At 40.5% G+C, this 22,246-nt stretch overlaps 1 protein-coding gene across 1 annotated transcript in view; it reads right to left on the bottom strand.

Moving 5' to 3' along the window:
* The window catches only part of AKAP13 (A kinase (PRKA) anchor protein 13), a 70,425-nt gene that overhangs the window by 33,215 nt on the left and 14,964 nt on the right, over nucleotides 1-22,246 (bottom strand). Inside the window, exons 4-6 of the mRNA XM_010284395.1 lie at nucleotides 16,915-17,258; nucleotides 7,625-7,808; nucleotides 6,244-6,352 (exon numbers count right to left, since the gene is read on the bottom strand). Of these exons, the coding sequence (XP_010282697.1) occupies nucleotides 6,244-6,352; nucleotides 7,625-7,808; nucleotides 16,915-17,258 (637 nt within the window). The remainder of the gene's footprint in view (nucleotides 1-6,243; nucleotides 6,353-7,624; nucleotides 7,809-16,914; nucleotides 17,259-22,246) is intronic.

The raw sequence follows: 22,246 nt of genomic DNA, 5'->3' as shown, positions 1-22,246 counted from the left end.
GCTGGTAGTAATTAAAACTTTTGCGTGTGAAGAAATCTAAAGGCTTCATAGTAATTTTCTAAAATGCACAGAATGGCTTGTCCAGCCACCTGAAATCCGGGTCTTAAATATATCATGATATCAAACAAACTGCAACTAATTCTCCATAGTCTGGAGAAAAACAGGCATGGAGAGGTTGAGGAGCAGTAACTGAAATGCAAGTGCTAACACATCCATCCTGTTATAAGAAACGAACCCTGAAGATGTGAAAAAATAAACAGACTGGTCTGGGATTACTACATGAAAAATGCCCATTGCCAAAGCAGTCTTATGAATAACTGTGGGCAAACCAACCTTTTATATAAAAGTCACCACAGTACCCTCAAATATGAGGGAGTAAAACACATAAAGAAAGCAACGTTTTTGTTTGAGACAATCTCTGCCATTTAAATGCTTATCATTAACAGCAGCACTTTTGAGGGAGAGAGATAAAAACTGGCTACCAGAAACACCCACCCAAATTGCTATACCCTAACCTGACTATTAGGAATTACCTAACTAGTTGGATGTGTAAAACAAATAAACAATACTAAATCAACAACCTCCCCCAAACCCCAACAAACACACACACAAACATAATCAAAAATCAAAATCCACCAAAAGGTTTAGCTAAGAGTACTTTTTACCGTGGCAGCGTAACATCAATGCACAGCTGCGTGTTTGCAGCTCACTTTGTGGGGACCATGAACTGTGAGTGTTCTTAAAGGCAGAAGAGAAGGAGAGAGCAAAGAGGAAGGAGCTTAAATACAGAAGTGGGTAGTATCACACCTGGGAAGAGCACAGGACTTTCTTGTAGTGAAGGGACAAACCCACAGTGAAGACTGGGAATGGAAAGGAGGAGAATTTAGATACCTACAACATGGATGGTGTGGAGATTTTTTTGAATTCAGGAAGCAACTGAAATCTGTTGGACTGGAAAGCAATTTCCCCCATCCCAGTATGAACACGAGGGATGTGGGCTAGTTTTCTTGCAAACCTTTGATTTGAACCAACTACTGCAGTTGCTCTGATTTTTGTCTTTAGAGAGAGAATTATCTGTTCTAGTTTATTTCCACAGTCTAATTAAACATGCTTAAGAAATAGGAAACATTTTCAATTATCTTTGATAAGCCTATTTAAAAAAAACCAAGAGGCATCTAAATTACTTTAATTCAATCTTCTGCCTTAGGTGGGTTTCTTTTAGCAATGGAGCTTGTGGGAGGGGAAAAAAAAAGCTACCATGTAACACTTGGCTGCTTCCCGACAAATCTATTCTGATTATAGTTATCAGGACCTAGGTACGAACACCTTGATGATTAAAGGTGTTTGGATGCAATGCATGCTTTTTGCTCAGCAGGAGAACTGCGAGGCTGTAACCAAGATTTTCAGAATTTAGTATCAGGGCTTCTCTCTTCTTCTCCTACTTCCACTAAGCAATGTCGTCACTCTCACCTATGGAGGGCAAGGATTTACCTCTTCTGTTAACTCCATGCACTGCAACAATCTCAAGACAAGTATTTTGGTTTTAATAAAAAGGTAATGACTATATTGGTGGTCAGAGTGGCAGATGATGATGCTGGTGCTGAGGTACAAGACTCTTTGGATTATAATCCTTTTATTCTGCCATTAGTTAGTATTCAGATACAGGACTAAGATAATGCTGTTAGACATCATGCAATGGAAAGGTTAGTTCAATGTTTGCAAGCTGAAACTTCAAGGTCTAAAGCAAAAAAACCAGATCTCCCTTTGTTTCCACCCATAATGGCTGCAACGCACCAAAAACGGTTACTTACTATCCAACTCCTCCTCATCATCACTGGAAGAAGAGCCAATAGAAAAGAGAGTTTTAGACTTAGGAATGAGTGGAGAGATGCTGAAGGAGAAGGAGATTCGTCTCGATGGTCGAGTCCGGCCCTGGGCTGAGAAGTGGGTTAACAGCAGACATTAGAGCATGCTTGAAAATGCATTTAATAATAAAAAAGAGAGGAAAGCGGCCAAAGCAAACTAAAACCAAAGCAAAGGAAATGTCTGCAAAGCAGCTGGCTTCAGAAGAGGCACAAGAAACAAAGAATTGAGAACGTGCAAATTCCAGAGGATGCAGGTTTCAGAGGATGCAAGTCTCACTGCATGCATAAGTTGAGGTTCAAGGCTTTATTATCTTTGCTGTCATCTTTTTATAGGAACTCTTTAATGAAGACCTACATGTGAACAGTTATTTTCCCAAATAGAATACCAACAACTTAGTGGATCTCTGGACAAAGGTCATCTGCTTCACTGAAATAACTGCCAGGGAAACAAATATCTTGAGTTGTTCTAGCTTGATTAAGAGTGCTTTTTGCAGTTAAATGACACCAAAGCTACCGGGTATAACAAGGATACTTTATCCACCTGAGGATGTTCTTACCATTCTATCCCTAAAAAACCCCAAACATTTTGATAACAGTATGCCCTTCAAAGTTTCCTTTAAAAAAGCTTTAAAAAAGACACCCCTAAATTTCCCTCCTTTTCTTCCAAAATAAAACAGAAAAAAAAAAAAAGCATCTCTTCTCCTGCCTTCTAGAACTCACAGTCCTTGTTTTAAAGAAACTCCCTAAACATGAGAAAAGCCCCTCTGCACCCTCTCCTGTCCTTGCTTGGAAGATGTCTACCAAACACAGTGCCAAACTCGGCAATCAGTCTGTGACATCAAATCTCCTGTTATCAGTGGGATAATGACAGCAAGTTCAATCATCTTTTCCCAGACATGTTCCCGCTCTTTCTGCTTATTTCAATTTATGAAGTTCCATTTATCTTCCAGTAATATGCACTTTTCCAGGAATCCCTGCTATTTGTTCATGCCCTCATCTGCAAACTTTGCAAATTAAAAGGGTTTACTGTAATTCCTGTTTAAAAATAATTTAAGAGCAGTTCTTGCATAGCAGCAGCTTTGCAACAATTCTTTGTAAGTACAATCTTTTCTGAAAAGAGATGTGGGAGCCAGCTAGCCACCCTTAACTGAAATTGCTACACAGCCTCTTATGGAGATGCCCAAGAGCTATATTTCCCAAACTTTCTCATCATACAAGCACAGGTGAAAACTTCTGAGCTGTGACCTGACCAGTGTCAGGTTGCTGGATACCCATCGCTCACATGGTACATCAGCGTGTGCTCCGGAACGATGACTGGGACAGGGCTGGGGAAACTCTGTCCCTGGGACAGGTCTGACCTAAGGGTCCTACATTAAGCATCTACGTTAAACACCTTCAATGCATATACTGACGCACTTTTAAGCCATTCCATGGCATGGTTAAATCAATCCACTTGCACAACAGGGAAAAGAGCCTGAGGACTTTTATCAGTGTGAAACTTCCAAGAGAAAGAAGTAGCAATTACTACTCTCTTTGTATAAAACATGTCTGTTCAGCCACATACAAAGAAATTTTTTTGTATTGCTGGTATCACACCCCAAAACTGAATTCAGAACATAAAAATATTATCCAAGGAATACCCAATGCAATGCAAGCAATGCTAAGCAAACTCCCCTGAAATTTTCTTTCAGCCATTAGTCATAAATGCCAATCACCTAGAGGAGATTTGACTAAAATTATGTGCACACTTTTCTGACGTAAGCAGAACCACCCTAGAGGGACCCAAGGCATTTAAATTGAAGAATTCTTAGCAAGATTCATGCATTGATTTTGTTTAGACTGCCTTTCAAAGGAGTTTTCAAATGTCCCAGACCTGAAGAATATGACTAGGAAACACTGCTTGCTTTCTTCTGTAGTCTACCATCTATTTAGACTAAAAGTCAAGATGAACAATAATACTTCACTGTAAATAGAAGCACGTCCTCCAGCACACTTCAATTCAACTTCCATTTCAGTGGTTTTATTTATAGCAGTTCCTGGCTTTAGAACAATGCTCCACACTGGAAATTTGCTATTCCAAAGCCGAAAGCACTCTTCCAGGCACTCCAGCCAACATCTCTTGTGACCTCCCTCTATAAAATGCTGAAGGATTAACAGCTGTGAACGACCACAGCAGCTCTTGGAGTATCTGAGACATCAGATGGAGTGCAAGCTAGAAACTCAGCCTTGGGAATTGCTCCCGCCTCAGTACATATGACAATAAACAGGAAAAATAAGAGAAAGCCCTCCATATGTTTATTCATTTGGATTTAGTTTTTGAAGCTTTTGTGCAGAACATGTTGCTCACTTCCCATTCAGAAACATTTGAAAGGATCAGAGATTTTTTTTAAACACCTACCACAAAATTATGCAAGTGGAATGAAGAATTAAAGTTTTTCTAGAATTCACCTCCATGAAATCAAGGATTTATTCTTGCATAACTCTGAAGTATTCTGTTGCAATAATATGAATGTCAGACCTAGGTGATACAAGGAAGTTTATACACTGAGACCTTCTTGTAAAAGACACTAAGCTGCTTCACATGTCCTTATGGTCACAACTCAAGTAACACGCTTTCTCTGTCAAAGTGACTAAGAATGAATTGATTTACTGAAGTTTCCAAAGTCAGGAAAATGTCAGAGTTGGGAAGAGAATTCCTGACCTAAATTTTCAAGGAGAGTAATCCTTTTGGATGTTCACATCAACTGCCACAAATGCATTGATTTTCAGAAATCACCTTCCTATAAAAATGAGGCCCTTTCTGAGGTGTTGCAAATTAACCGCTGAGAAAATAAAGCTCACAGAAGCATTAGCAATTTTCAACTTCAGTGTCCAAGGCTCACAGACATCCACCTCAAAGCAGAAGACTAACCCTGCTATTTCTTGCACAGCCCCTCTGGAAAGCTTACCACATCATCTCTTTTCCTTCTCTCTCAACACACCATTGTGGCTAGGCCGACTCTAGAAGAAGATGGGATAATCAAACCTGTCTACCACCAGCTCAGGCCTCGATGGCATTTTTAACACTTAATAAGGCAGAGAAGAGTGGAAATGCAGCAAGATGTCCAATTCCAAGATGGAGGCACAAACTCTCCGCTGTTGTAACCCCCTGCCATGGGTCTGAAGGAAAGTCTCAAGGGAGAGGGAGAAGAGCCTCAGCTGGCCAGGCTCTCTCAGCCACCAACAGCGCATTTTCTGGGAGCTAGCTGAGTTATTTACGGTGTTTGGTTAGCAACTGGATGCCATGCCAGTAAATCGGTTGCTTAAGGAAAAAAAAAAGGCGGCCTTCAGCCCAAGGAGGAAAGAGGGTGCGCCACTGCACGGAGCAGAGCCGGCCTTTTCACGGGACAGATCTGCCTGTGTTTTGGTTAGTGTTGCTGAGGGACACATCCATTAGGCCACATGCGTATTGGTCATGGAAGAATAATGGCAAAGAATTTAAAAACGTCTCCTACAAAGCATAATCTCTGTGAGCTGCCTCCAGCAAGCCTCCTAAACAAATAAAACACCTTTCTTAAAAGCACCTTTGCAAGGAACAAGCATGTTAATAAAGAGAAAAAGACCAGAGACCATCAGTGATTGACAAGACATGATCTAAAATGTCAATTCGGTTTCTGGCTGGCAATTAATAAAATGAAAACAGGTGTAATGTGGCCCTTCCTAAGCACATCCAGCTGCAGCCTTCTGAATGACTTTTTCAGCTGAAAGAATCAATTAAGTGAAATTGCAAGATTAAGTGCTTGTTATCCCTTCAATTAAGCTAAACTGAAAAATTTCACCTAATCACATTTTATTATTTTCTTCAGGTAGAGATTCAATAAACTGCATCCGACTGCCCCAAAACATTTAACTCAAAATAAATAGCAACAAACTCCCTCAAGGAGACCAAAACATGGATTCTCAAGTTTCAATATACAAACTTTCAAAAAAATCTAGAAGTAGGAAAGTAAGATCTCAAGTGGAAATTACCTGACATCAGAGGAGGAAATTCTGAAAGGATGCAAAATTCAAACTTTTGTTGTTTTAGGTTTTCTTCTTTTAATAAAAACCTCAATAAATCATAGTTTTCCTACCAGTAGTCTAATTAGGAAAAAATAAAAACACAAAAGAAACTCAACAGAACTGGAAATACCAGGGATATGCTGGGAAGAACAAAACATGGATCTAAATGGAACGAGTTCTGCCTTTCCACCCACAATTCCATGCAGCAGTGAAACATATATTTCACATAATATAGGAAAGCAAGAGCAGGTACTAGCAAATTCTGCCTTGGGAAGGTAGCAAGATATACTTAATAATACAGATGACAGAATGTATAAGGGAAAACTGCGTTACTCACTGTCCAGCACTGGTTTACTAATTGACAATAGAGACATAGATTTGGTCAGCGGAGATGAAGCAGCGGAAGAACAGAAATTAAATCCTTGTGGCTGCGATGTTTGATGCATCTGCAGAACAGAAAATAACCACACTGAGCAGATATGCCAAGAAGGACAGCACCATCGCAACTTTAGATCACAGTTCGGTGTTCATGTTTACTGAAATTCTCATTTTCAAACAGCAGAAAATTTAAACGATCCCAGTATAAAGTAATAGGCGAGAAATGCAAGGACCATGAAAAATGTACTCAGTGTTGCACAGGCAAAATGCAACATTTTGTTTGGTCTTTTAAGTGTAAGACAACTAATTATGCAACAAAAAGAGAGACTGGCTGCTTGATTTTCTTGCAAGATCTTACAGGACAGATACTGTTAGCTGTCTGGTGGCCACTGAAATTACTGCTGTGGTTCCAACTCCTCAGCATAACTAGACTGTGGTTCAACGTGGTAAAAAAAAATCTGATGCTTAGCCGTGTGTTCCCCAAAAATGCCATTCCTCAAAGCAAGAGAAGACATGAGAGTCTTGACATAATAGCTTTACAGGCCAGATCTTGTAAGACCCGTTTACTGCCTTGATGTATAGCAGTGACTCTACGAGGTAGACAGACTGGCTGGCTAACGATTCTGGCCTAAACCCAGAAAATACTATGACTGAAACTTCAAACTCAGAAATCCAAGGTATTTATAGTATTTAAGACTATAATTGCTTCTTTAATAAAAATAAGCAGATACTCTCATAATATAGTGGCCCATCTGTCCTTAATAGCTACCACAGACTTCCGCTCCAGAGAGATTGCTCTAAGTTTTCTTAATATGCAATTAACATTTTGCTTAACTGTTGCTTATAATAATGGACCTTTTGATTCTGGTTACGCTATGAAAGAAAAAAACATAAATCTTTATTTTCCTCCTATGATATGACAAAAAACCTGAAAACTTTAGCAGATAAATTACTACTTGGTACTTGTGTGTATTTCGGGACTGCAAAAAGCAGCATAAGCATTAATTGCAGAAGCCTTAAAACACCTTCAATTGATAATGTCACTATAACCATGCTAAAAAGTTAGTACCTTTTCCATGACTACTCATGCAATCAGTGGAAGAAAACTGGGAAGTTTCTTGTTCTCACCCTAGGACTTCTCTTATCAACCACATTGTCCCAAAGAACTAAGTAGCAAATTTAACATAGTGGCAATTCCTCTGTGTTAAAGAAGGAAGATTTTAATAATATTTTATATATAGTGTGGAAGCCTTCATAGTGAGACTGTCACTTGGGAAAATTACTTCCAAAACATTGATACAGCATTTTCTAGACATCTAACAATAGTTCGACAGCTTTACCTGGTGATCGTAGTCTCTGATTTCTCCTTGCTCGAGTTCTTCAGTGAGCAAGACCAAGGACCCGCACTGATTGCTGGCAAGTGGACTCCGTCCGAGGTCTTTGGAGCTCAGAGAAGAAGCCTCCAAGTTTGTAGAGGGCTTCTTGTTCTCACCAGAGTCTCCAGCAAGGCCTTCTAGGCTGTAACTGAAGAGAAACCATGGAGGTTAGATGCTGACAAACTCTTAGGGATCAGTGTCTTTCAGCGCATAGCACACAAAACACAAGGCAGTCACTAACTGAGCTCTGCAGGGAAATATTGATGTTCTTCCTCAGAGTGCTAATTCTGAACAACCAAGTGCAGATAGCAGCAAAGGGGTTTCTATTTTCTTCAGAACAAATAGCAGCATCTTTGTGCCTCTAATGAGACATGGTAGTTGCTTGAATGACCATTCAAACTCCTTGTCACTAGCCTTTGCTACTGTTTGTATTTTCTTCTTCTTGAGTGGTACACAGGAAGATCTAGAAACAACCCTCTAAAGATTTTGGTATTTCCACATACTCTCTTTGTGAGCTTTTTATTAGGCTCTCCCTTGGAATAAAGTCACTCAAATTAAACTGCCTTGTATAGCACGGTGCTGCCTGTCCTAGATCAACACCCCTCCCAGCAGCCACAAAACCAGCTCTGGGCTGCCTCTAATGTTCATCTCTGCAGACACTCTGAATCTATTTAGCACTTGCCATTGCACAAAGCTTTGGCACTGATAATGTCCTTCCTTCTTTCTTCCAAAGCTGATTTCTTTATTTCATTTTCTCTCTCTCTTTTTTTTTTAATTCAATAAACGTTGTCTCCATCAGCCAACCAATCCTATTTTATCATTTGCTGAGGAAGCTAGGTCTTGTCCTACAGAGCCAGACATAATCACTCAAAGCTAAATAAAATACCAAACTTGTGCTTGCAGAATTGGTAGTAATAAAAGGTTTGGTCAACCTATGTAGATATGCTACATAGGTCAACCTATGCTGACAGACAAGTGACAGAAAGATGCTAATGCACTGTCTTTTCACCTACAAAAAAACACCCCCTCTTTCACATGCGACTATTTCCATCTGATATACGCTGGCCCTAATTGTTGTCTTCTGACCCTCCTGCTCGTCGTGCCCAAGCATCGATAAACCCACTGCAATGCCAGCATGGGTTAATGTGCAAGCTTTACAGATTCATCCCCCGGTACACTAGCACAACTCCAGGGCTAATGTTTGATTTGATGCTCACAAAGTCCTGCTAGTTTGAAGCAAGGCTACCCTGGATATACATCTCAGCCTGAGGCTAATCATGACATCTAAGTGTCCAACAAGCTGACATATAAACAAATGAAAGGGAAAACATTCTATAGACTGTACTATTTAAACAACCAGAGGAGCTTTAAATTCAGGTAGACTTGCATAGTAGTGACTAATGTTCTGCATTCCTTTAGAAGCATTAAGTGGCTGATAAATACGCATCATCAAAGCAAAAATTGCAATAAACCTTGAATAAAAAGATTGAGTAAATTTTTAAAGATGGTGTTTCATGGTATTAATGAGAAAGAAGACTGGTTGAGGCATTTACCATTTAATCTGCTTTAAGAAGATTTCGACTCAACAATGTATATCAGTGGCAGGCATTACAAAGTTTATTCTAAAATAGCCACAGAGAGAAATCAGTTCCATTTCTACCAACTATTTAGGATAGAAGAATAGTTTTTTCTTGCATCCCAAGGTGGTAACAATGATGTTACATAGTACTGAAAAAAAGAAAGTAGTTTTTTGTGACACAAACAGCTCAAAATGTCAAATATTAGCCCATAAAATAATTATCAGTGGGTGATACTGGTCTGTAATTTGCTGGTCAGGATATATAGACCAAATGTAATTAAATCTGTAACAGGAAGGACAGATTAACTTCTTTCTCAATATCTAGTCTTCAGAATAAGTTTTATAGCTCTACTCACAACCAGCAAGAACTGCCAGAGGAAAGCTATAAAATCCGGGAGACTGGCTTCCAGGCAACATCAGGTAAAGCTCTGAGCTACAAGCATCAGTCTCAACTCTGGGATTTTATACAGAAGTTGCAAGCTTTAAGTGCCTGGGAAATTTTCATCTGTAGCTATTGGATTGATTTTTCACAGAAAGTTTTGCATGATTAATCTCTTTGAAGAAAAAAATAGATCTCTCTCAATTCACAAAGAGCAAGTCGGTATGAACTTAAATCCTTTATGAGATTCATCCAGAACAAAGCAGCACTGAATTACATTAACTCTTGTTCTGATTCTTTGGCTGTCACAATTACCGTTACGATCACTGCTATGGGAAAAACACGGCTTAAAATCAGCACGAAATAGAGCAGCTCAAACCAACATTGCAGCTTGATTAATGCTCAAGGCCAAAAAAGCAGCCACCACCTTCACCTGAATCCCAGTCCAGAAGACCCATTCCCAAGACTAATTGCTGAAAAAGCAGACGAAGCAAACAAACATGTGCACGCTTCAGCCAGAGCAGCAGCGGAAAAGGCAATGCACGAAAAGCTGACGACAGGCTGTCTGCAAGTGCTCCTTTGCTGCTGCACATTTATTTATACCATACCTTCTACAAGTAAAGTCAGGAGCCATGGCAATGAACTGTACGCCAGAGGGACACCAGCTCAAACTAGGAACATCAAAAGAGGCAAAGAAAGGAAAAGGGCTGTGATTATTGGATTGTTACGGAACAGGGGAATGTTAAAACTCTCACTCTTGCATATCTTAAAAAAACCCCCAACAAATTCAGAAATAATGCAGTAGCTACTATATATTTCTGGCTGCCAGAACACACCAGAGTGCTCCAAGTGACCAAGGTCATCACCAAATGGGTAGCAGGACAGCCCATGCTTCCCCCAAACCAATCCCATCGGTGACTACACAATGTACTGGAGAAACTGCTCCTTGTGGGGGAAGAGACATTTTTGGGGAAAACACAGCTGAAACATACCAAAACCAATTTTGCATAAGTAATCACACATAGCCATTGTGTTAGTAACGATTAGTATTTTTCTGGTACCTCTCATCCCCAAATCAGAAAAGAATCCCTTACAGATACCTAATTGTTTAATTCCCCTCCATACAAGTATTAATAACCTCAGGCTACACTTGAGAAAAATAAGGAGAGAGTTACATTCTTAAATGTTGCACAGCAGATCAGTGAAAGAGGCTGGAAGAAAAAAACAAGCTCATCTTACTATTAACTTGGGATTAAATCAAGAGTCCGTCCAAAAGCACTTTGACTAGAAAACCCTTCAGCTCCCATACCCCAAAGGAGTCCCCAAGTTGCATCATGAAAGATATAAGAAATGCAAATACAGAATGCAAATATTTTGGCTGTTATTTTAAATACTGCTTTTGCTATTTTTTGTCAGCCCACAGCCCAGTTGCAGGTTTTGCAGACACAAAGAAATCAATAATCATGTCATCTCTGACATATTATAACGGATCCCTAAATCCTGGAAAAGCTGTCCAAGGAAACATACATCATCTGAAGGGAATTTTGCATCAGCACAGATCTGCCAGAGCAGCACTGCACAAGTCCTGCTCCCAGCCCCTGGTCTGTGATGCAAGCAAGGAGAGGACATGGCCAGAGCATGCTTTGCTCCAGGCCAGGAGCCTGCAAAAAGGCTCAGCATCCCTGGGCCGGGATTTGTGAGTGCCCGAAGCCTCAGAGGGCACAGAGAAAGGTTTAAAGCCACTGACTGCATCATCTCATGCCAAGTTCTCGTATAGTTTCCACACACAGTACAACACTAGAAACATTCAGGAAGGGTTCGATGGTTGGTGTTCTATAGTGGAGTTCAGATAATTGCTACCTGTTTTATTAAGGATGTTAATTGAGTGAGGATATACCTGAAATACCTGTGCTTTGCACCCCAAAGCTCCAGGCATGCTTCACCAGTAGCTCTTAGCACGGCACCATAAGTATTCTTCATGAAGACATACCTTCCCATAACATGCCAATATTTCTAAGTACTTCATCATCATCCAACTAAACCATGGTGGCAGATGTAAGTATTAGTGAGGGATGGGGGGACTAATACTTGCTTGAGACCATAAAAGAACCAAGTCCTGGCCACAATAAACCCACCTCCATCATACATCTCAGACTGCACTCTCAGGCTTGGGTTCAGCCTCCCAGCAGGTCAATAAAACCTGCGCAGCAGAAACTAGATGGAGGCTGCAAAAGTATCCCAAGGAAGGTATCATTCATGCTTCCCCTCTCCTTGCTTCCACCAGGCATCTGCTTGTGGCCCCAAGGCTACTGGGCTTGGCGGACCCTTGGAGCTATGCTTCTGTTGACTTGTTTGCAAAAGTCAGTAATTCTTGTATGGTCACTTTTTAATTGAAGGAGAGAAGATTTTCCTCGTTAAAGAAATGATGCAACATTTATACTAGATAGCACACTTTGAAAGGTGCCTCTATTCCTGACCATTGCCATGTTATAGTGACAATCCCAAATGCTAAAACTGCAGGGAAGGGAAGCAAAAGAGTGGAGGCAGGGAAGGAGAGGAGGCATGCACACATGTAGGAGGAAGCCTGGAAGTGGTGGAAGGTCTCAGAGAAGGAAAAAGACCTTGGCAAGAGCTGTGGAAAGTAGTCTTACAGAATTACACTTGCTGGGGAGCCACCCACAATCTGTTTGCAACACCATAAAAACTGAACAAAATCAACGCAGAGCATGTAAAACCCCTTTACAGAAGATGACTTGGGGAGGGGGATGAGCTATTATATACATCAGCCTTGTGAGAGAACCTATAAACTGTTGGAATTAGTTTCAGGCTGTTGCTCTGCAACTGGGGTTAGAGGGAATGATACCAAAGTGTCTGGGAGGCCAGGAAAAAGAAAAGGGAGAATGCTTATGAAAGAATTACCACACATTTCAGATATTACTAGGTATTTTAGATTGCCTATTTGAGATGTTTTCTTTATTCTATGTGTAAGCTCACTGATTCAGGATATTGTGACTCTAAATACTAACACAGCTCCTACAGAGGAGCTTTAACAAAGACATCCATTTCCATGAGCTGAGGTGATGAGCACTGCACTTCTTCCTCCACAGCACAGAGCGATGCAAATAAAGTGGCTTCATAGAAGCAAAAAAGCATGTTCTTTCTTGCCCTTTTTTTTTTTTTCTTTTTTAAAAGCCCTCTCCTGAACTGTACAGCACTGCTCATATGGCTTCACTTACGCTGATGCATGGTAAGGCATAGTGATTTTTTTGGTAATAACAACATGGTAACATTTTTTCCATATGTGGAAATGTGGTAGTTTGTTTACACACACATATAACTCCTTCCAGTTCAAGAGAAGCGAAATCCTGAGTTAACCTGCCACAGGAGGAGAGTTAGCGGTCTGTGGGAGACGAGAAGAGGTTGAACTACTGAAGGGGAGACATTAAACTTCTTTTGTATTTTAGACTAAAAATGTGTAAGTGCGGACAGTCCGCATGTCTGCTGTGGACAAAGTGTCATAAATTAAGTTTCCTATTTTATATGTTAACAGACAATGCAAAGGTTATGTGACTGAAAATGCATATCTGCATGACGGATGAGGAACTGGAAGTTTGCTATACAGAAGAAAAACACACATGGAAGTAAAGGAAAAAAACACCTTATTTTCTATTTTTTTAGGAAGATGGTTATAAAAAAAGCCAGCAAAAGAGCAAAATTAAAGCCATTTAATTCAACCAGCTCTAGATCTGCAGAGTATTCTCCAACTCTGCGATCGTGTCTGATGCGTCCCCTCCCCAGGTGCCCCTCCTGCAAGCCTTGGCAGGAGTGTCTGATGTGCTTTAAATCCGAATTATGCACAATTATGCTCACAGGTAAACAATTATTTTAATATCACTCCAACTCTTACACATGGCAAAGGCCAACAAAATGTCGTCTGAGACTTCTCCAAGTTGTTAACATATTTTCCTGGAGAAAATGGCTTGAGCATGTGCTCCTGGGTCAGACTGGAGAGGGAAAGCAGCCAAGCGGGATGCACAGCTCTAATGCCAAGGCTTGGAGAGGTCCTACAGGTTTACTAACATGACAGAATGGAGTTAGTAGACATTCAAACGCAAAACAGTTAGTCACGTTAGTTGGCTTTGTACCTTCTCCTATGAATGGGAGGCTTCTTTATACCATCCCCCAGAACTCGCATTGAACTGAAAATGAATCATGGAGAATGGTCAGCAGCTTGAATGGAAAAAAATTAACAAATGGGAGCTGAAGGGATAATATCCCCAACACATGAACAACAGAGGGAATGGACGTACAGGAAAAGCACAAAATTAAATACAAAAGGAATCAATAAGTCTCTTTTTTCTCTCCTCTCTTACAAATAGATATGGGTTTTGGGTTTGGTTGGTTTTTGGTGGGGTTTTTTTGCGTACAGAAAAAAGGCTTCACAGGTATTGACCACGTTGCAACTTAGCTGCTGCCAAAGCCAAGTCAGTTTAAAGTTTAGATAAGGACAAACTACTTGACAGTAACTGTTGGCAACTGTGATTAACACCAGCTCCAGTTTTTCAGTGCTTAATCCATCAGTGAAAAATGCTGGCATTTCTTTCCTCGGAACCGAACATGAAAAACACTGCATCATTGTTGAAAGACAGGCATTTCAAATCCGCTATGAATGTCAGGAATTAACTGAAGGATGAACATCCTTTTGTGGCAGCCTTGTTAGTTTTCTTTGTATTTTTAATAGCAAATTGAAGACATGAGGATTATCCATGAAATGCATTTGTGGAGAGAGGGGAAGCGGAGAGGAACTGCGCATGTTTTCACATTTTGTTTCAGATGATTACATTTTTTCTGATCTTTTCTGTGAACAAGCTTTTATGCTCGTCCCTCTTACAAACAGAAAACATTTAACACTTGAAAAGACCAAATCCTACAAAAGACTGATTTTTTTTTTTTTCTTAAGCTCTTTGGGTCCTGTATCAGCAGCTCTATTTAAGCTTGACTTAGCTACCTTTGCCATGAGGGGAAAGACTATTTTTGGTGTGGACGGAGCCTGGACCAGGCTGCGAGCCCCTTGCTGGGACAGGAGGTGCCTCTTACAGTTTGGCTGACCATGCAGCCTGCAACCTTATTCCTCTTCTCAGCTGTGCAGCCTGGTTCTAATCCTTGGGTTGGTTTTGGTGACAATTACACTTTACTTCGTTCATTTTCTGCTCATTTAGCAAGTGCAACCTGCTCACCTATAGAGCAAAGAAGTGCCACGGGTGTCCAGAGGAGGAGAGGGAGTGTGGACAAGGGGTGAAGGGCGGTGGGAGCAGCACAGGTCCTGCCCATCAGCAGGACAAACCTTAGCTAAGGCTTGTGCTCCGTGTTACTTCACAGGTTTGCAAAAGTCAAGTTACAATAAGGGCTTTTCCCCTTTAAATGGAAAGCTACCTATTGCATGTGAAATAAATGAAGAAGCAAACACCCCAAATTTAACTGATTTGTATGAAAGTCCCTTGTTTGGGCTTCACTTCCTCGGTATTTGTTGTTGCTCACTAAGCAACCAGAATCTCAACATCACAACAGCCACATATGAAAAGAACAAACCGAAAAATCCAAATTCCTTTGTAACAGAAACATAAAAACAAACAGGAATCAACAGCAGAGGCCCACCCAGCTTTTCTTTCTTAATGACCATATGTGACAACTATCCTTATGTAGCAGCAAGCTGTATCTAAGAACATGTGAGAATAATTACATTTAACTGTTCCTTTAACTCAAATTTTCTTACATTTACAATGAATGTATTTTCCCCTATCAGAAACAGCCTCCAAAGTCTGACGCAGGAGAATTTAACCCCATCTGTTAAGTGTTAGCAGTAATTGCCAGCTATGCAGTTTATTACACTCAGAAATCCTTACGTAACAGGTCCTACACTTAAAAATAAATCTCTCCAAATGAGTTTATGAGTTTATGGACTCATTCCGTCATAAATCTGCATGTATACCTTATGCTGACTCTTTTGTAGCTTTAAAAAGATAGGTATTACTTAATTTATTTAAATATTACCTGGGGACCAGGAATGAAGCCAAAGAAAGGTGGCAGCGGTAAACAATAACAATAAATCTTTCATTGGCTTTAAAATCTGAAGGATCTATGATATTCCTTTAGTGATACCCACAGCTCCTAATGTGTAAAGGATGCATACATTTCTGATGGGAGGCTGTTGTCTCTCACTGGATTATCCAAACAGGTCAGTAACAGTTTACCAGGAACCCATTGTGAGCAGCCAGTTTGAATTTAATGGCATCACCAAATGCAACAGCTTTGTTTATCTTAAGAGCAGACCCGTGGCCATGAAGATGGCAGGAGAGCGGCGCTGCGCTGCACGCCCAGGCTTGCAGCCTCTGCAAGCCCCAAGTGTACACCAGAGGGACAGGAGGATATGGCATCCTGACCCTGCTAAAACAATTGGCTACTCCTGCTCTGGAAGCATGAAATGCATTAAAAACACTGGCCAAACCTGCACTGCTTTTAGAACACACAGGGTTTGACCCCAAGCGCCTAGCAGCTGAACGGTGCAGAGCATGGCAGGGAACCTTACACCAACTGCTTTATTGATGTGCATCTTCCTTTACTTCATCTTTCTCCCCACTCAGATATGGGGCCAAGCACATCTTCCCACAGTCACTGGGCACCACCATTTACACACTCACGTGGCTGTTGCACCTCTCCCTCTTGTATCTTCTGAAAGAACAAAAGGGAAAACTTCCTTTTTGAATCTTCCAGGGCACTACCGGGGACATCAGCGGTGAGTTTGGTGGAACTTACTGTCCATGAGAGACTGAGGTGGAACCCATTAGGTGAAACAGGGACTACACATCTCACCACTACACCAGATGAGGAACCTCCACACCTTTTTTTAAAACTCCGGTGCCTGTGCTCTCTTAATACAATCAGAGTAATAATGGTTACGTTTATTTTGTGAGCAATTTAACACTCCAATAATTCCTTTAACAAAGTGCTTCGTATAGAGAAGTGTGGTGACAGTTCAAATGAGAGATCTGTCCCAAGGTATTTCCATTCGCTCTGGAAAGCTCAAGTGTACTGTAAGTATTCAGTACTTTAATCCTGAAAGTTAATTTAAAAAGACCAAAAAAACATACATTCATTATAAGATTGTCTTGACCCCGTTGAGTGAAAAAGAAACAATCAGAAGTGACATTCTCAGTTCTCTTTTATCATGCCAAGCCTAAAGCTTAGATAAGTGTGCATGAGTGGGTGCAAAGTAAATCCAAGCAGCTCTTCACTCACCTCCTCTGATTTATTTCTGCTTCGTTGGTGGCATTCTTCCCTGGCCCCCAACTGTGTCGACGGAAAGGTGACAGCGGTCGCATTGAGTTTCGTAAGACTGAGGAATGAGTGGGCACATCCGTGATACTGTCCAGCTCCTCTTCCTTCTCTCCTCCCTCTGTGGCCACCATGTTGGTGCAGCTCCCATCCAGGCTGTGCCTGTCCTTGGGCTGGACAAAGTTCACTGTTGGTGGGAAGGGAAGGGATGTGTCGCTGCCCAGGGATGAGTTCCTCTCCAGGGACATGGTGTCATCTGCAGAGGAACTGGAGCTGGTGACATCGCACGCAGACTGCTCCTCTTCAGGCTGCTGTGGATAAGAAATATTAAAAATATATTAAAGTAGAATCATATACTGGTTTGGGTTGGAAGGGACCTTCAAAGATCATCTAGTCCAACCCCCCTGCCATGGGACATCGTTCACTAGATCAGGTTGCTCAAAGCCCCATCCAACCTGACCTTGAACACTTCCAATGAAGTGAATAAATTAAATTTAACATTTTAAATAAATGCAAACATTTTATACTTCACATGATCTGAGAGATTTCCTAGTTGATAGCATGAGGCAAATTAACCATCACAGAAGTGAGACTTTTTGCTCTGGTTTCAAAAGAAGTTGAAATGCTCTGCAGAGCAACCTCTTCTGCCCCGCAAATCCCTGGTTGCCATAACCCTGGGCTCCCAGCTTGGGTCCTCTGCTTGCCTTCCTCTCTCCAATTCCACATTTCATCCTGCACAGAAAATCCTGCTTCTCTCACCATTTCTGGCCAAAGCTCTTATCGGTCAAGGTGCCATAAAACTGTCAAAGGTTTACAGAGAGCCATTAATGGGGAACTGGGTCATCGTGACTTCTGATGACAAACTCCAGCCTCTCCTGTGGGACCTGGGATGGGTTTGTAACACTCAGCCACGAGAGCTCAAGAGCAACATACTGTTCCACTGCATCATGCAGCACAAAGGGACAATTATTCAGTAGTAGAAAACAGACAGAAAAATAAAAGCTTAAATCCCTGTCCCCCATTTTCCATTAAGCAGAAAGTTAATGCCAGGGTTTGCAGCATTTTTCAAATCCAACTGTAATTGAAAAATATCGTTCCACAGGATCAGCCACCCTGTATTACAGGTCTCGAGTCATACTGCAATTTTTTGGTTTAGTTTGCTCCAAAAGCAGTAAGTGGAAGCCAAACTGCTTGTCTTTGGCCAAAGGCCACATGCTGACCATACACACCAAGATGAGCCTGCGCATATTCTGTGTTCCCCATGGCTAGCATTAAAAAAAAACAACACAAGGTATGTCCGACATCAGCTTCAGTCTGAAATGGTGTTTGCCCTGAGGGACTGACGTGGGAAGTTTCAATTTATTCTCCTGCAAAGCCCTGCACTGTATCATTTAGAATAATAATAGGCAGAAAGATCTGTCAGGTCATATATAATAGACTATTCAGCAAAGCCACAGCAGTTAATTGCCTCCAAATAGCAGGCTCGGTGGGGCTCAGCAGAAGCGGAGCGCTCAAGGAGCTGCAGGCTGTCAGCTCTCATTTGGCAGAAAACAACGGGCTACAAAATCCCATTCTCAGAAGGGAGAGATGGGCATCAAAACCCACGCAGGACTGGGCGAACGGGAGCTGTGCTGCCCCACGGCAGTCTCACCTTGGATCCCACTGCCCTGACTTCTTTCAAGCCCAGCACTGTTAAATGCTCCAGACACTCTGCTTTTCTGTGCTTTTTAAACTGAATAAAAAGAAACTGAAGTGTTCAAGAAGTATTCTAATCAAACATTTCACAATTTAGAGGGAAGCTCTGTTTCAAGTTTGGCTATTTTTAATTCTCATTTTGGTTTAACAGGTACACAATAATGTTCCTAAGGTGGCTGAAATAACACACTACTTCCTCTCTCCCATCCATCAAAGAAAAAAAGAGATTAAAAAAAAGACAGCACCCACAGCACAATACCAAAAGTACAACATATCATTTAAACACAAAATATTAAAAACCACACTAAAAATACATCCCTCCAAAAGCCTTAATTTCATGATAAGGAATGTCAAATATTAATGATGAACTTGTGTAAATACTTTAATAGTAAACTTATACTGTAAATGTAAAGTACTGGATTTGACAGGTATTTAAGGAGGAAGTGTAGGTTAAAACAAGAGAGAACTGAAATGGATGCCCTGTGAAGTTTTTGATGACATTTGGCATTATTCAAGATAATCTGATATTTGTATGAGTCATGATGAGAGCTTACTGAATTGCATAAATCCAGACAGATTAAATTGTCATTATGCGGATAATACTCCTTCAGTAGAGGAAATAGTCTGCTTCGCTTTTCTGAGATGCGGGAAAATACTGTTAGAGACGTTAGGGCAGCAGAGCAGGAGGAGAAAGGACTACCTGCCAGCTGCACAGTCGAAGGACAAGACAGTCTGGAAACACTTCAAATATGGATGCAAATCTAGCAACAATGGAACACAACATCAAATTATACAGGGAGGAATTAAGAGTAAAAAGAGGAATTTTCAATTCCCAGATAAGAATACTGCTCCAATTTAAAATGCAGAACAAAAACCACTTCCCTAGCAGGGAAGCTTTAGGGTTTCTATCGTAAAGTGCAGTTCAAAGTGATATTTGAAAAATGTTAAATACATTTGGTCCACTTCAATTTTTACCTTGAACATCAATCAGACTGACTACAGAACACAATCAACAATTCCCTTGAACCTGTGGCCAATGCTTATTCCTCTAAAAGTAGTCTGTCTTCGCTTAAATGATTTTTTTTTTCTTTAAACAAAGCAAAATAGTTAATACGAAAGACTAGGGACTCTGTCTGCAAAATGCCAAGTGTGGCTGACACATCTAAGAAACATCTATATTGTAGCCACCTCTGCAAAAAATTAGCTATCTGGCCAAGTGCCAGTAAATATGCATTGCTGTTCAATCCTATCTGAGTAAGAAAATACCCTTTTTGCAGAATAGAAATGGTTTGCCAATATGTTCTTTTCCTACAGGAAAAGTTAAACATTAAAGAAATATTAATTTTATTCAAGTTGCTGTATTGCACCTCAATGGATTAAACTCTTAACTGTGACCATAAAACTCACGTCTGAAAATAGCCTTCATGGATATGTGCTAGTGGGCATTTTCTTTGCTCTCAGAAACAGTACTTGCTGAGAAGCTAGTAAGAAAAAACGAGATAAGTAATAAAAAGTGAATTTTCTGAGAAAGAACATATGTACTTCTTCACAAATAGGGTTAAGAGAAATCACTAGGACAGTGGGGTATAACTTACTTTGTCCCCTGATCTTCCATGTGACAAAGACATTAAAGGTGCTACAGTATTAAAAACAAAAAAAAAGTGAAAAAATTAAACGCTGGCATGCTGAAGTTTATTTGGCATACCATTACAGTAAAGGAGTCAACATTTTTGGTTTGCTTGATATATAATCTAGAAGAGTAGGTTTTTATTTGGATTTGCCTATGGCTCTAGGCTCCCTAAAATATTGTAGTATTTTTTATCCCTAAAATAGTGTAGTATTTATCCTCAGTAGTGTCCTCCTATTAATTACTTATCATTATTTTTATGATTTGGAGTAGAGGAGTCTTCCCCTGCTGAGAGCCTCTCTCTTCAAACTTTTATTCGTTTGGGTTTTTTTGCATGGTGGTTGTTTTTTTTGTGTGTTTCTTTTCTAAGAGAAACAGTAATTCTGAAAAAATAAATGCAAAATATTTATGTATTTGCATATATCCTTGAGCAAACCAAAACAAAGGCAGAAATTAAACAAAATTCAAGGGGTTGAGTTGCAACCCCTTCCTTTGACAATGATCCCTGGGTTCCTGACTTCCCAAGGGCCTTTCATCTGAATCATTTCCCAAGAGGCACATTAAAAAAACTTCCCAGTAACTCTAAATTTCAGTGGCAGGTTAAAAGTTAAGATGAGCAAAGTGTATGGGCTACGCCCCAGGATGTTGCCAGATGATTGTGAGAAATGACCTTATGCAGCATTAATCATTCAAGAAGGAGGGTGTTGCAAAGCCTGCCCAGATGGCTGGCTGAGACAGAGAAGGAAAAGAAGGATGACGAGGACATGGGAATGAAGCGCTGACACAAAAACCAAAACATTTTGCTGAAGCCTTAGACCTCACGTTGGAAGCAGTTGCTGGATTTCAGTGACAGCCTCTAAAGTCTGAAAAAACAAGCCAGGTTTTAGTGCTAAAGATCTCTGAACCTGGCAGCTCACGTTACGCAGCTCAGCACATGTCCTTTAGAGGAGAAAAAACAAAAAAGGACACCAGCACAGGAGACAGCAAGGTCAGGAGACCATGCACTGAACACCAGCAACAGTTTAAGGTAGATTTTCTGCAGATTTTCTGCCTCTGTAGATCCCAATTCTTCATGGTCCTGGTATAGAACAAGGGCTTAAGATCTATGAATACCAAGTGATGTGTATGGAAGCAGCCCAAAGACCCTGGACAGACAATGGCTTGCTCTTTCTAAATTTATTTTAATGTACTAAGCAGTTAACAGAGGAGAATTTATATAACAGAAAAGAACTCTACCATACAGAAGTTCAGCTCTTGCTCCATACAAAGGGGAAAGAAGAACAGGACTAGTAATAACAATAATCATCATGACACTGAAAGGTTTGGGATCCTCTTTTTGTTCATAACCATGTTCTCTCTCTTCCCAATTTGATATGGAAATTGAACTATGTAATAGGCTTGTAACCAACTAACTACAACCAAGACATGTGTCTTATTTTTCAGAGGAAAGATTAAATCCATCATTTATTTTAGTGATTCTTAAAAATATTTATAACTTGCATTTCTACCAGCTGGGCTCAGTAGTCTAAAAAAAAAAAAAAAAATTGAATTAAGGAACAAGCTCACAACACTAAACTAGTGTCTCTGGTCCTTCTGGAAATAACTTTAACTGTAGAAAAGTTACTCAGATAAATTCTGAGAAAGGAGACAAGGAATCAGGTTAGTCAGCAAAGCAGAAACAAAAAAAGAGACTGAGGTTGAGATTAGCTTTGAACAACTTCCTAAACTCAACTCAGGAACCTTTTGAACCCATTTGTAGTCAAAGTCTGCAATCCACCACATAGTAAGAACAATGCAAAAGCTGCGAACTAAGAAATTCCCTTTCTACAAAGAAAATTATTTCCTCCCTATGCCCACTCTCCACAGGCAACTGAAGATCCACATTCCCCACCACCTCCTCCTTTTCCCTGCAGCAACTCTACCACATGGCACTACCTATTCTTTTTAAGTTTTAATTTTTGTTTCTTATATTTG

Source organism: Phaethon lepturus, unplaced genomic scaffold (assembly GCF_000687285.1).
Source record: "Phaethon lepturus isolate BGI_N335 unplaced genomic scaffold, ASM68728v1 scaffold313, whole genome shotgun sequence".
NCBI lineage: Eukaryota > Metazoa > Chordata > Aves > Phaethontiformes > Phaethontidae > Phaethon > Phaethon lepturus.
This window is presented reverse-complemented; position numbering and strand designations above follow the sequence as displayed.